At 45.1% G+C, this 14,586-nt stretch overlaps 2 protein-coding genes across 13 annotated transcripts in view; one reads left to right on the top strand and one right to left on the bottom strand.

The window, feature by feature from the left end:
- The window catches only part of PIGL (phosphatidylinositol glycan anchor biosynthesis class L), an 86,686-nt gene extending 77,904 nt beyond the window's left edge, over positions 1-8,782 (bottom strand). The window contains exons 1-2 of the mRNA XM_073315457.1: positions 8,502-8,782; positions 3,381-3,480 (exon numbers count right to left, since the gene is read on the bottom strand). Coding sequence (XP_073171558.1) covers positions 3,381-3,480; positions 8,502-8,754 — 353 coding nt within the window. The 5' untranslated portion in view covers positions 8,755-8,782. The remainder of the gene's footprint in view (positions 1-3,380; positions 3,481-8,501) is intronic.
- Positions 8,783-13,711: 4,929 nt separating this feature from the next.
- NCOR1 (nuclear receptor corepressor 1) overlaps positions 13,712-14,586 on the top strand; it is a 114,961-nt gene continuing 114,086 nt past the window's right edge. For 11 of the 12 annotated variants that reach the window (XM_078849274.1, XM_073315885.2, XM_073315884.2 and 8 more), the window contains exon 1: positions 13,713-13,848. The gene's annotated coding sequence lies outside the window, so the exon portion shown is untranslated. Of the gene's footprint in view, positions 13,849-14,586 lie in introns of all 12 variants that reach the window. The other variant, XM_073315880.2, reaches the window with a different exon arrangement.

Below are 14,586 nucleotides of genomic sequence, written 5' to 3'. Positions count from 1 at the left end.
AATTCAGGCCTGTTGACTCTGGGGCCTTACCTCAAGAGAAAACAAAGAACCATAAGAATATAGGACTGGAAAGGATCTTGAGAGGTCATCTAGTCCAGCCCTGTATGCGGCAGCAGGACCAAGTAAACTTAGACCATACCTGACAGGTACTTGTCCAACCTCTTCTTAAAAACCTCCAGTGATAGGAATTCCAGAACCTCCCTTGGAAGTTGGTTCCAGAGTTTAACTACCCTTATTGTTAGAATGTTTTTCCCAATGTTTCTAACCTAAACCTCCCTTGCTGAAGACTGAGTCCCTTACTACTTATCCTATCTTCAGTGAACATGGAGAACACTTGATCTCCTTCCTCTTTATAACAGCCCTTAACGTATTTGAAGACTGTTATCAGGCTGACCCCCCCGTAATCTTCTTTTCTCAAGACTAAACATGTCCAGTTTTTAAAAGCTTTCCTCATAGATCAGGTTTTCTAAACCTTTTATCATTTTGTTGCTCTCCTCTGGACTCTGTCCAATTTGCCCACATCTTTCTTACAGTGTGGGGCCCAGAACTGGAAACAGTACTCCAGCAGAGGCCTCATCATTGTCGAGTACAGCAAGACAATTACCTCCCAAGTCTTGCACACAACACTCCTGTTAGTACACTCCAGAATGATATTAGCCTTTTTTGCAACTGCAACATATTGTGGACTCATATTCAATTTGTGATCCACTAGAATCCCCAGATCCTCCTCCCCATTTTGTAGTTGTGCATTAAGTGAAGTACTTTGCACTTATCTTTACTGAATTTCATCTTGTTGAATTCAGACCAATTCTCCAATGTTATTTTGAATTCTAATCGTGTCTTCCAAGGTACTTGCAATCCCTCCCATCTTGGTGTCATCTTCAAATTTTATAAGCAATACTCTCCACATAATTATCCAAGTTATTAATTAAAATATTAAGTAGTACCAGACCCAGGACTGACTCCTGTGGGACGCCCTTTCTAGATTCACCCTCCCAATTTGACAGTGACTTTCACTTTGACTATGGTCTTTCAAACCGTTGTGCACCCACCTTATAAGTTCATCTAGACTGCATTTCCCTAGTTTGCTTATGAGAGTATCATGTGGGACTGTGTCAAAAGCCTTACTAAAATCAAGATATATAATATCAACTGCTTTCCCTCTATACACAAGGCCAATAACCCTGTCAAAGAAGGAAATTAGGTTGGTGTGGCATGACTTGTGTTGGACAAATCCATACTGCCTATTCCTTATAACTCCATTATCCTCTACGTGGTTACAAATTGATTGTTTAATAATCTGTTGCATGTTAAGAACAAAGGTCAGTTTGGGGCCTGGATATTTAGTCTGGCTTTTCTAGCTTTTGTGGGTTTAAATCATGCCTTTAGTTAATTGTTTGTTTTTAATAAAAAATGTTCTTTTATTGTTTTTATTATGGTTCTTCAATACTAAAAACAACCACCTGGTCATTGTTTGCCTGTACATTTCTCCTCCATTTCTAGTATCAGCCATCAGCCTGTATTTGCATGGAGTTGTAATGAGTGACATAATGGGTCTCTACAATCACTGGGTTCTATGATTCACTAATTCAGCATGTTAAACTGCCTCTCCAGAAGAAAAAAGAAAAGGAGTACTTGTGGCACCTTAGAGACTAACCAATTTATTTGAGCATGAGCTTTCGTGAGCTACAGCTCACTTCAGCTGTAGCTCACAAAAGCTCATGCTCAAATAAATTGGTTAGTCTCTAAGGTGCCACAAGTCCTCCTGTTCTTTTTGCGAATACAGACTAACACGGCTGTTACTCTGAAATCTCCAGAAGAAAGTTTCTAAAGTAATCATAAACACAGGAAGGCTGACTTCATCATCTACCATCATGTCCACATAGCATTGAAAAGAATAAGGCCATGTCTAAACTAGCATTTATGTTGGCAAAACTCAGGGATGTGAAAAATACACCCCCCTGAGCAACATAAATTTTGCTGGCATAAGTGCTCGTGTGCACAGGGCTATGTTGGCAGGAGACGCTCTCCCACCAACATAGCTACTGCCACTCGTTGAGCTGGTTTTATTATGTTGACAGGAGTGCTCTCTCCAATTGGCATAACGTGGCTACAGGAGTGCTCTTACCGCAGCACAGCTGTGCCGCTGTAAGCTTGTAAGCATAGACACAGCCTAAGGATCTTGTGCAGACATTTAGTCCATAGCATCAGGGAATTATGTGATGTCTTGACTCTAATACCAAGTTCATTCTTGCATGTGTAGGTAGGACTATGCTATGTTATAAATATGTTATGGGATATCGCTATAGCCCAGCCTCTACAGGGCTATAATTTGGTCTCAGATATGCAGACCAGATCAAACCACATTAGAACATGATTCCACAATCTGGGGCAAGGTGCACTTAACTGGTGTAAATCAGCATAAGCATAACTAAAATCAATGAAGCTACAGCAGTTTACACCAGCTGAGGATCTGGCCAATGGTACTGTCAGCACAGACATGCCTCTAATGCCTTGCCGACACTATGACTAAAATTGTGCTAACAACAATTCTGTTTAATCTCCGTTGTTGTTACCATGGTTCCCTTGACCAGCGTGGACAGGAGAAATTCTTTTAAAGAATTGTAGACACCATAAATATCCAGGTTTCAGAGTAACAGCCGTGTTAGTCTGTATTCGCAAAAAGAAAAGGAGTACTTGTGGCACCTTAGAGACTAACCAATTTATTTGAGCATGAGCTTTCGTGAGCTACAGCTCACTTCATCGGATATCCAAATATCCAGAGGCCCAGTCCCAGCATAACTCCAATTCATAGACAGGATCTTAACTAACATGCCCAAATCTTTAGCTTGATTATGGAGAATAGTTAAGGAACCATCTATACTATTCATTGTAACTACATTGTAACCAAATCAGGGAACAGCTGTATTTTAATGCTGTAACCAGTCCCCTGATATAGTCATATTTGTGGCACAGACTTGCTCATAGATGACTTGGTGTGAGGGGTCATCTATAACAGTTTGGCTAGCACAGTACTCAGGGGAAAAATAATATAACTATGCTGCCCAGACCCACTGAGCTAGAACATAGCTAGCCTGGGAACTTGTCATATTTTCAGTTGCTTTGTGGGCAGACCTTAACTGAAATGATCTGAGCACCAAGATATATTGGAATTCATGTCAAAATGACCTAGATTTCCTTACACAGTACTAAAGAGTTATCCAATAAATGTTACACTACACTTCCATTTGACTGATAATGAAGTTCACAGCATGGGAAACTAGTAAACTTTTACTAGATTTCCAAGTCCAGGGTGCATTAGTTGATATTTCCTATTTACAGACAACAATGGGATTCTGCTATAATTAAAAAATAGTTACCTGTGGTCAATAACTGTTACATTGGAAGGAGGGATCCCCAAAACAGCACAACTCTGTATGAGTTCTTTCTTACGAATCTCCCCTTGATTGTAGTAATTTCCTGAAAATAACAAATACAGTAACACTATCTACTTGACTTCAATTTAGCATGGAACATCTCTGTCCTCAAATCCTCAAAGAATCAAGCATATGTAGGTACCACATGTAAGGTCTGAAAAGACTTAGTACTAGGGTTCCCCACCTGAGGAAGAGGTACATTGTGGGGAGCAAATCCTATAGTTTATACTCAGGAAACACTCCCTTTGGCCCAGTGTAAAGTTTTAGGACCCAATACAGCCACACTCGTGCCTTGACTCCAAATGGAGTTGCACAGTCATCTCTTAGAGCAGAGTTTGACTCTTTATAATTAATGAGCTCTCTTGGTTGGAACACAGGAATTTGCCATACCAAATCAGATCAATGGTCCATCTAGTCCAGTATCCTGTCTCTGACAGTGACCAGTATCAGATCCTTCAACAGAAGATGCAAGAAAGCCCATAATGGATAATTATGGAATAACCTACTCTTAGAGAATTTTTTTCCTCTCTCCTCCCCAATCTATTAATGGCTGGCTTATGTCCTGAAGCATGAGGGTTTATAGCTCTCTTATGTTTTTATCCTTTTTAGTGTTACAGTGAATGATCTTATTATCCATATAAATAAATGCCTAATCCCTTTCTTACTACTACTAAACTCCTGGCCTCAATGATCTTTTGTTGCAGTGAGTTCCACAGGCTAGTTATGCTTTGAGTAAAAAAGTATGTTATCTTTGTAAACTAGTGAAATTCTAGCAAGTACATAAATGGATGTCTGTGTTCTCACATTACCTGTATGGAAATCACTGATATCTCATGATGTTAAAACTATTGGTCAAGATCTTTTTACAAATACAGGGGAAATCACCTTTCCAATGAGAGAGGGCCAAAAGCACTTACTATTTGACAATAGCTAGGTGGCCTCCGTTAAATGAGATGGTACGTTGCAGTCCAGTTCTTGGCAGTCAAGTATCTATAACACAACTGGTGATAATTGGACTCCTTAGGAGAGATCAAAAACTGAACTCCTCCCTCACTACTAGAGGTGGTAGGTCAGACTCTGTATTGGCATAAATCAGTGTAGCTGCACTGACTTCAACAGAACTATACTAATTACACTAGCTCAAGATTAGGTCCTCAGACTTCAGAACAGCAGAGTGTCAGTACTGTGTAAGAAACATTCCTACCTAATGCTTGTGATTTAACTAACAATTGAAGGGCTTAAGTTTCCAGTGTGGTCATGAGCACCTTTCATGAGCACGAATATTCACCTAAAACTAGAATACTGCAATAATGAAGCACTGTCAAAATTAACGAGACACGTACGAGATTTCCTATCATTATAGTCTCTGTGTCAAGAAACTAATTCCTCAGAAGTCTGGACTGTTTCTAAAACAAATGTACTAAGTAACGTTCATGCAGGAGGTAATAGAGCAGAATTAAAAAGCATTTACGGAACCAAGAAAGGAATGTTAAAATATGTTAAAACCGCATTTAGAAAACAGCATTCTGGAAAACTTATAATAGCCACAGTGGGACCCAGGGCAGCATGGAACCAGGATTCATTAACTTAAGATACAGGCTGCTTCTTGATTTAATTATTTTCTTCTCATTCTGCCTTCATGTTATGTGGTCTGTTTGTTAGCATGAATCATGAAAAGTCCAGGTTAGAGCTCAGCTGGCCTCAGAAGGCGTGCTGCCCTGTGCAGCTTATAACTTCCAAGCAATACAATGAAAAAATACTGCAGAGTTTTAATGTGTGATTCCAGTTTGCAGTCAGCTATTCTGAACTACACGGAACTTTTTATTATTGTGAGGTGAGTCATCAGAATCTGGCATTCATCTGGTGAAGTGCTACAATCTGAGCTGCCAAAATCAGCTTCATATGATGCTCAGAGTGAAACATTAACCTCAGAAGAGACAACTTTTCTTATCACAATGAAATTTAGACTCTTACTGCAGCCCAGAAATGTGTATCTTCAGGAGGCTCTGATACTGATCATCCATGGAAGGGATGACTTACTGAGCTAAACATCAGGTTGGAACTCTACAGCTTTCCTGGAGGCAGAGGCTCAGATCCCAGCAGAATCAACTCAAACCTACATCCTTCCTAGGTAGATTTAAATACTTCTGTACAGTTTACTGGGTGAGAGTCTTTTAGAAGCAGAATCTCTGTCTCTTATTCTTGGGTCTTAATGATCCCAGGATACTACTGGAAGGAGTGAGGATTTTCCTCAGCCAAAATTTACTCTGCTATTATGCAATGTGCTGTGTGCTAGTGAGTTGCTGACCTCCACTGCAGAGAGAGCTATGCTTCAGTGACAATGTATGTATACAGGGCCAATTTCTGTCCTTGGATTACACGCACACAACTTCCACTGAAGTTGTGGGGTGAGATTCATATATATCTGAGAACAGAATGTGATCCACCATTTGTGAAATACCTTAGGATGACAGGCACTACATAAATGCAAAATAGCATTATTGGGCAGCCATTGCTACTGAAAAGCATTGAGTGGCGAGTATTCCTGAACCTCATCCATGGAACTCTCTCAATAGGATGGCAGCTACTAAAGAGAGCTATTGGGGTGTTCGTGCCACCAGTTATTCACCCTGGACTGTGTGACCAATAACAATTTGCTCACAGTGCTCTAATTTCAATGCATTCTAGCGGCATTTTTGGTTGTGATCTGACAATTGCAAGTGTGATGGTTTCTAAATAGCCATTTTGCCTCCGTTTTAAAATTTCACAGAAGAAAATAATGGGAACCTTAATACAGTATCTGATCGGCCTCATCTATTGCACAAACAAATGAAGGACCAACCATTTGGATCACAGGATCCTACTATGAAATGAAAAAGATCTGTGAGTCCATCTCCTTGCAAGGGCAGTTCCCTTTCAAAAAACATGAGTGATTAATCTGAAGCAGCACAAAAGACACTTTTTGATATGTGCGAAATCTCTATAACAAGACTATTGTCAATGATTTTAAGGAAATTGATTACAAAAAAAGATTTACTTCTTTGGGAAAGGCGTGTGTAATAGCAGTATACCTGTATATAAGTAAGGCTGCAAGTGTGTCACGGAGGTCATGGATTCCGTGACTTCCTGTGATCTCCGTGACTTTTGCAGTGGCTGATGTTTGCTCAGGGGCTGCTCAATCCGGGCAGCCCCTGGGCCAGCAGCAGCAATTTGGGTGTGTGGGAGCGGGCTCAGGGCTAGGGGCTGGGGAATGTAGAGGGGGAGTTTACCTCGGGGTGGGGGGCTCCCTGGCTCCCACTTGCATGGCCTCCCCTGCAGCTCCTAGGTAGCGGAGGGACTCCGGGCGTTGCCCGCACGTGCAGGCCAGGCCCCCACAGCTCCCATTGACTGTGGTTCCCCTGCCTCTGCTGCCTAGGAGTTGCAGGAATGCGGAGCTGGGTAGGAAGCCCTTGCCAGTCCCACCAACCCCCCCTTCCCTCAGCCACATTCCCCAGCACCCGCGGTGCTCCTGGACTGCCCTCCCCCGCAGAGCATCCACAGCCCCCTGCCCAAGTTTTAGTCAGGGCAGGTATTTTTAGTAAAAGTCATGGACAGGTCACGGGCCCGTGTATTTTTGTTTATGGCCTGTGACCTGTCCATGACTTTTACTAAAAACGCCTGTGTGTAGCCTTATATATAAGAAATGCTCTAGACTGAGCTGGCTTGGTGGCACTGTGCTAACCTCTCTGCACAGTTGTGAGAAAGCCAAATGGGGTCCAGTTCTGGTCTCTCATGATCCAAGCCAGCAAGCAACACACTGGAGGCTGCATATTCAGCTCTGGATGGGTGACAGACTTTGACTGATAAAAGAGTAACACCCATGGGCTCCAAATACTCCATCCAGGTCTTCTCACCTAGAGAGGTTTAATGATTTAAAGGCTTGAGAATTGGGAACAGAAGAGTTGAGCTACCTAGAGTCTTGAGACCTACAGAGGGACCCTTCTCCCATCAAAAAATGACTCAGATGTGCATTTGACACTATATAGTTTCTAATAAGGAAATTCATGACAAAAAGATTCTTGATCCTTAACTTACATTATAATCTCCTTGGGACAGGAACCCTATCTTTTATGTCTGTGCAGCGCCATTCACACTATAATGTTTTATAAACAATCATATGTTTGTGCGTCTACACAACTAAATGTCTTTCTTTTCATTTCTTTGCATTATTATCTAATTAATTTTAAAGTGTTTTGGGAGGTACAATTTGCATGGAACTCACTACATCAGATATAGTTTTATTATACTTCTTACCAGTAGTTCCTAACCACTGATATCTATCACAGTACTAGTACTTCAGGATTTGTGGAATGGTCCTCTGGATGTACCCACCCTCCCACACCTTAATCATTAGCCTCTCTACTGGTCCCCATGAGTTACCACTGCCCCCTTTCCATTAAATGATACATGTTCTAGCCTGCTGTCAAGTGGGGATTGCATCAAACTAGGGTTAGCTGGAGTGCAGTGATTTCTTGAGCACTATGGACTGAATAGCATGGTGACGTTTTAATGCATGCAATACTGTGTTTTGTCACTCTGTGCTGATATTTTGGAAGCAATGCTACAATGTATCATGATGGGACAATGACTTCATAATGGAGTGCACATCTACCACACATAACATTGTGAAGTTGTAACATACAGCGTGGTGTCCTGAAGTCCTGATGTGGTAAACTAGGGTTGTTGACGCTCCAGGATTGTCCTGTTGGCTCGAGGAACTGAAGATTAATCTTTAATTAAAGATTATATCATGTGATGAAAACTCCAGGAATACGTCCAAGCAAAACTGGCAACCTTGGGTATGACACAACTCAGTTACATTGTATCATTGTCAAGCCGGGTGATATCATGAGGATGTTGGCTACAACACAAAAGCCTGATTGGGTGATGTCACCATGGGATACAACACCGGGTAATGACGTCACGGCACGATGATGTCACAGCATGTGGTGTCACTGGGTGCCGTGTGTTGGCACTTCCCTCAGCCGGTCAACGTTGGCCAGACCCACCCTCCCCGTTCCTCACCTGAAGAGCAGCACAGCAGCCAGAGCTGGGCCCGAAACCTGCCCAGGCTGAGGATTGTGGGAGCAAAGAACATGGCTTCGTCATCAGGGTGCGCCGTCACGACCAGGGCACGAACGTCATCGGCCCGCGCTGGTCCCGCCGCACACAGGGTTCGGTGTCCCCAACCCGCGCCGCGTCGTCGCAGCCAGCGCCAGCCCAGCCACAGAAGCGCAAGCAGCGCCGCCAGGATCGAACCCAGCGGCGCCAGCGCCATAGCGACCGAAACCGGAAGGGACCAGGTCGTTCCGGGCGGGAACAAGGACGAGCGGCAGAAAGGTTCCGCGCCTCGAAAGGGCTTTTCCCTGAGCAAGGCTCTCTTCTTTGGGTGAACCCAGAAGGGAGTGACAGGAATAACACGCAGGGGTCACTCTCCTCCTTCACTGCCCCAGAACTGGCCCACCAGATGCCCCCCCCCCTTGGGGAGGGGAAAATGAGCCCCTTGCGGGAACTCCACCCAGAAAAGATTCATGCACAGAGAAAAGAGCTCCAGCCTCACCAATATCCCCCCCCCCACACAGGCTCCCACTGGGACATCAGAAAAGGCCACACCAAGGCCACAATGGGCCTCACATGCATGTGGTTATCACCCCACCCTTTAAAATCACCTCTACCAATGCATGTATTTTGCTTTGTTGGCAAGAAATGATTAACAATGCTTATAATAACTGGTATTGCTATAGTCCCAAGAATGTGCTAGATGACACACCAGAAAGTGTGGGCCCCTTACTGAATGAGGGAGGCAACCTAGTGACAGAGGATGTGGAAAAAGCTAATGTACTCAATGCTTTTTTTGCCTCTGTTTTTACTAACAAGGTCAGCTCCCAGACTGCTGCGCTGGGCATCACAAAATGGGGAAGAGATGGCCAGCCCTCTGTGGAGATAGAGGTGGTTAGGGACTATTTAGAAAAGCTGGACGTGCACAAGTCCATGGGGCCGGACGAGTTGCATCCGAGAGTGCTGAAGGAATTGGCGGCTGTGATTGCAGAGCCATTGGCCATTATCTTTGAAAACTCGTGGCGAACCGGGGAAGTCCCGGATGACTGGAAAAAGGCTAATGTAGTGCCAATCTTTAAAAAAGGGAAGAAGGAGGATCCTGGGAACTACAGGCCAGTCAGCCTCATCTCAGTCCCTGGAAAAATCATGGAGCAGGTCCTCAAAGAATCAATCCTGAAGCACTTGCATGAGAGGAAAGTGATCAGGAACAGACAGCATGGATTCACCAAGGGAAGGTCATGCCTGACTAATCTAATCGCCTTTTATGATGAGATTACTGGTTCTGTGGATGAAGGGAAAGCAGTGGATGTATTGTTTCTTGATTTTAGCAAAGCTTTTGACACAGTCTCCCACAGTATTCTTGTCAGCAAGTTAAGGAATTATGGGCTGGATGAATGCACTATAAGGTGGGTAGAATGCTGGCTAGATTGTCGGGCTCAACGGGTAGTGATCAATGGCTCCATGTCTAGTTGGCAGCCGGTATCAAGTGGAGTGCCCCAATGGTTGGTCCTGGGGCCGGTTTTGTTCAATATCTTCATAAATGATCTGGAGGATGGTGTGGATTGCACTCTCAGCAAATTTGCGGATGATACTAAACTGGGAGGAGTGGTAGATACGCTGGAGGGGAGGGATAGGATACAGAAGGACCTAGACAAATTGGAGGATTGGGCCAAAAGAAATCTGATGAGGTTCAATAAGGATAAGTGCAGGGTCCTGCACTTAGGACGGAAGAACCCAATGCACAGCTACAGACTAGGGACCGAATGGCTAGGCAGCAGTTCTGCGGAAAAGGACCTAGGGGTGACAGTGGACGAGAAGCTGGATATGAGTCAGCAGTGTGCCCTTGTTGCCAAGAAGGCCAATGGCATTTTGGGATGTATAAGTAGGGGCATAGCGAGCAGATCGAGGGACGTGATCGTTCCCCTCTATTCGACATTGGTGAGGCCTCATCTGGAGTACTGTGTCCAGTTTTGGGCCCCACACTACAAGAAGGATGTGGATAAATTGGAGAGAGTCCAGCGAAGGGCAACAAAAATGATTAGGGGTCTGGAACACATGACTTATGAGGAGAGGCTGAGGGAGCTGGGATTGTTTAGCCTGCAGAAGAGAAGAATGAGGGGGGATTTGATAACTGCTTTCAACTACCTGAAAGGGGGTTCCAAAGAGGATGGCTCTAGACTGTTCTCAATGGTAGCAGATGACAGAACGAGGAGTAATGGTCTCAAGTTGCAGTGGGGGAGGTTTAGATTGGATATTAGGAAAAACTTTTTCACTAAGAGGGTGGTGAAACACTGGAATGCGTTACCTAGGGAGGTGGTAGAATCTCCTTCCTTAGAGGTTTTTAAGGTCAGGCTTGACAAAGCCCTGGCTGGGATGATTTAACTGGGAATTGGTCCTGCTTCAAGCAGGGGGTTGGACTAGATGACCTTCTGGGGTCCCTTCCAACCCTGATATTCTATGATTCTATGACTCATAGGAAGTACAGTCCCGCTCCAAAGAGCTTACACACCAAGTTCTTCCCTCCTGCTTTGGAGGCTCAGATGAGATCCTGCAGTCAGGGCCAAGTCGATGGACCCTTGAACTGTACTGAAATCTAAGATCTACTCATGTAGATCTAGTTGCAGGATTATGACCTTACATTGTAAACTTTTTGATGCAAGGACTGTCTTTATTATTTGTGTCTTGGACAGCACCAAATACATGAAGTTGACACTTAAATAATAGTAAATATAATATATAATAAATGTAGGATTTGAGGTCATATAATTTGTTTATCCCATTGCTGCCTTCTAATGTAGATTACAGAAACCCTGTGAGTTGGTTGTAATCTTCTAAATCATATAGAGCTGAAGGAGCAGAAAGGTAAGAGGAGCGTACGCCTTCAGAGATTCTACATGTGTTCAGACCTCTGTGATGCACAACTATTTTAACTGTGACAACATGAAAAAGAAGGCATTTGGGTGCTGATTAGAGGTTGAAGTTACCATGAGAAGGAGATGGAGGGAATAGAGAAACAGGAAAAAAGATATAAATTATCATTAGAAAAGTAATAAAATATATTACTAATGTTTTTCCTGGGGATGTGCAAGGTAGAAGAGTAGTCAGCAAGGGTAAGGTCTGAACCACTTGGACATAGGGTTGTAGAGCAGGATAAGGACCACAGTTGGGGGAAAACCAACGTTAAAAAAGCCAAAAACTAAAAACAGATGTACATTTGACATCTTACCAGTAACTTATCTTGTCTATTTAGGACCTGAAGCTGTAAAGATTTGTGCATATGCTTAACTCTACACACTGTGAGTAAACCTATTGAAATCAATAGAACCACTCACAGTCCAGAAAATTAACCATGTAAGTGTTTGCAGGTTTGGTATTATATTTTGTAATCTTTAGGTCAGGGACTGTCTGATCTCAAACTTGGTACAGCACTTTAACACAATGGGGTCCCAATACTGCAATATAAATACTTTTAAATATAATAAAAATAATAATAAAAATAATAAAGTACACCCAGCTGTTACAGTGTCAACCACAAAATAAATACCTGCAGTAATTATATGGACCCTCACCCCCCACAAACATTGAAACAGGGCCCTTCACACTCAGTGCTGCTTATGTGAGCATGGAAACAGAGACTCTCACTCCTTTTTTTCCTGTGAAGAATGCCTGAGAATTGGGACCTCTCTGTGGTGTTATCACAATTAAAATAGCATGCTAAAAAAAAATCAGATAATTTATTTGCAGTGGGCAATTTGAAAAAGGAATATTTAAAAAGAAAAACTGACATTTTAATTGCCTCACTAAAACATTTTAAAAAAACCCCTTCCTCACTAGAGGGAGAGGCTTGAGAAAAATAGCACAAAATTCATTACAAAATGTGAGTCTTCCTGAAACTGAGACTTGGCAGGACTATTTCTGGTTTTTTTTCCCCTTTCTTCCCTTGCCCCTCAACCTATACAGCATATATGAAACATTCACACGGTGTAAAATATATTGAAGACTTGCCAAGTCTCATTCCGTTTCAGAGCGTGACTCCCTTAATGTAGGATTCATTTTTAAGGTAGTTCTAAAAATGATATTTCACTTGTGTTGAAGGATTTTGCTGTGCTCCTTTCATTGGAGTAATTAATTTCTCACTCATTCAAATTTTTCACATCTTAACAGCCTTGCAGATGGATTTTTAAAAACATCTTGTTTGCATTGATAACATGTAAAGCTCTTTTCTCCCCCTTGCTGTATTCACTCTTATTTTAATCACACTGGCATTGTGCATGTATGGGATTTGGATTTGGTACTTGGATTTGCCTTCTCTGTTTATACCCCCCACCCCCAGCCCAACCTATACAGCATTGACAAACATTTCACCTATTATAAAACATATTAATTTGACCTTATTTGGAGTGTGTGTGGAAAGACAGTTTTTCTGGGCATGATCCCCTTAGCTGAATAAAATATCGCCATAAAAATAAAAGGATCATCTGTCTATTGCAGGCTCTGCTCCTGCACGCCCGGCCCTGGCAAACAGCACTACCGCTCACCCGCTAATATCTAATGCACAGGTCGCATCATCAGGCGCTAGAATTGCTAATTTTGAGATGACAACACTCGGTCTGGTCGCGTTGGCGCAACACATAGTCCTGTGAAAGGCCACAGATGACTACAACCCCCCTCCTCCCCCGCAAGTGTCACCCTGGAACCCTCTCCCCCGCCGCTTAGTGTCCCCACCCACTCCCAATGGCTGGCACCTGCCCCATGTCCTTTCTCTCCTTCCCACGGTGAGCTCCCCACGATGTCCTTGCCCCCACCCTCTGGCCATGTCTCAGCTCCCCCAGAGTCAGTGCCCCCCTCGGCCTCTCCCCACTAAACAGCGAAGGCGGCCTCCCTCGCTCCGCGAGTCTCCCCTATGGCCATGCCGCGGGCACCCCGCTCCTTCCCCCCCCCATGGGGGGGGGAGTCCTTTACCGCTGCACAGACCGACGGGTCCTGGCAGTGGTATAGTGACACCCCCTCCTTCCGCTGCCCAGGAACGGGTCGACCCGGTCCGGTGTTACTGGGGCTCCCAGGAAGACTGGGAAAAGGCCGAGTGTTCGTGGTCTGACCCTGACAGCGGGCAGAAAACGAGAAACGGGCCCCTGGCTGTGCGGGTTTGTTATGTAGCTGTTAGGACCCGGCCACAGGGGGAGGAGCCGCCCGAGCCGGGGGGAGGGGAAACAAGATGGCGGCGACGGAGGAGCAGAGGCTGAGGTGAGAGACTCCGCGAGTCCCGACCCTAGCTCGAGTCGGCCGTCTGCTCCGTTCCAGCGCCGCGCTGCCGGTAAGAGGGGGAGGGTTTCTCCGGGCAACTGCGGGGGAGGCGCTGCCGCCGTTTCGGGCCTCGGGGCCTAGCGCGGCGGCTGTAAGGAGGCGGAGGCGGGGGCTCCTGGTCGTTCCCTTCCTCCCCGGGGACAGAGAACAGGTAATGTGCGGCTGCCACCCCCCCGGAGCGGTGGGGCGAGGAGAGGAGGGAGAGCGGGTGGGGCCGGCATGGGAGGGGCAGGGTGGGGGAGGGGAGGGCTGCAGAGGAAGGGGGGCTGGAGGGGATTTCAGCGGGGGGGGGGGCTAGAGAAGCTCGCCCATAGGGAGGTGGTGGTGGCGGGGGGGGGGAGCTGTGAATGGCTCTGGGGGAGGTGGGGGTAGCAGGGGACGAGCATGAAGCGGGGGTGGGGTAGGTGTTTGGGGATGAGGGAATTAGGCCTGGGGTGTAGCAGGGCTGGCTACTACCAAGAGGTTTCTGGAGACAGTCCTGAGCATCGCTCTTCTCCTGGATGTTGGTCCCTCCTTGGGAGGGGGTGCCGAAAACTCAACCCTCTGGGAACGCGGAGAGGAGCGTGGATTGTTCGATGTACTGTAGTTTCTGGAGATGTCCTGGTTACAGAAGCTGCAGATTGGAAAGTGCAGCTACGGCCCCAGAGCTGCCTGCCCTAGTCCCACACTGGGGTGGGGGCGGGGTTGCTGCTGCCGATGCCGACACTGAATTGTTGATTCAGGCAGGATCTGTAAATATCCCCAGTCT

This window comes from Lepidochelys kempii, chromosome 17 (assembly GCF_965140285.1).
Source record: "Lepidochelys kempii isolate rLepKem1 chromosome 17, rLepKem1.hap1, whole genome shotgun sequence".
In the NCBI taxonomy this organism is placed as follows: domain Eukaryota; kingdom Metazoa; phylum Chordata; order Testudines; family Cheloniidae; genus Lepidochelys; species Lepidochelys kempii.
This window is presented reverse-complemented; position numbering and strand designations above follow the sequence as displayed.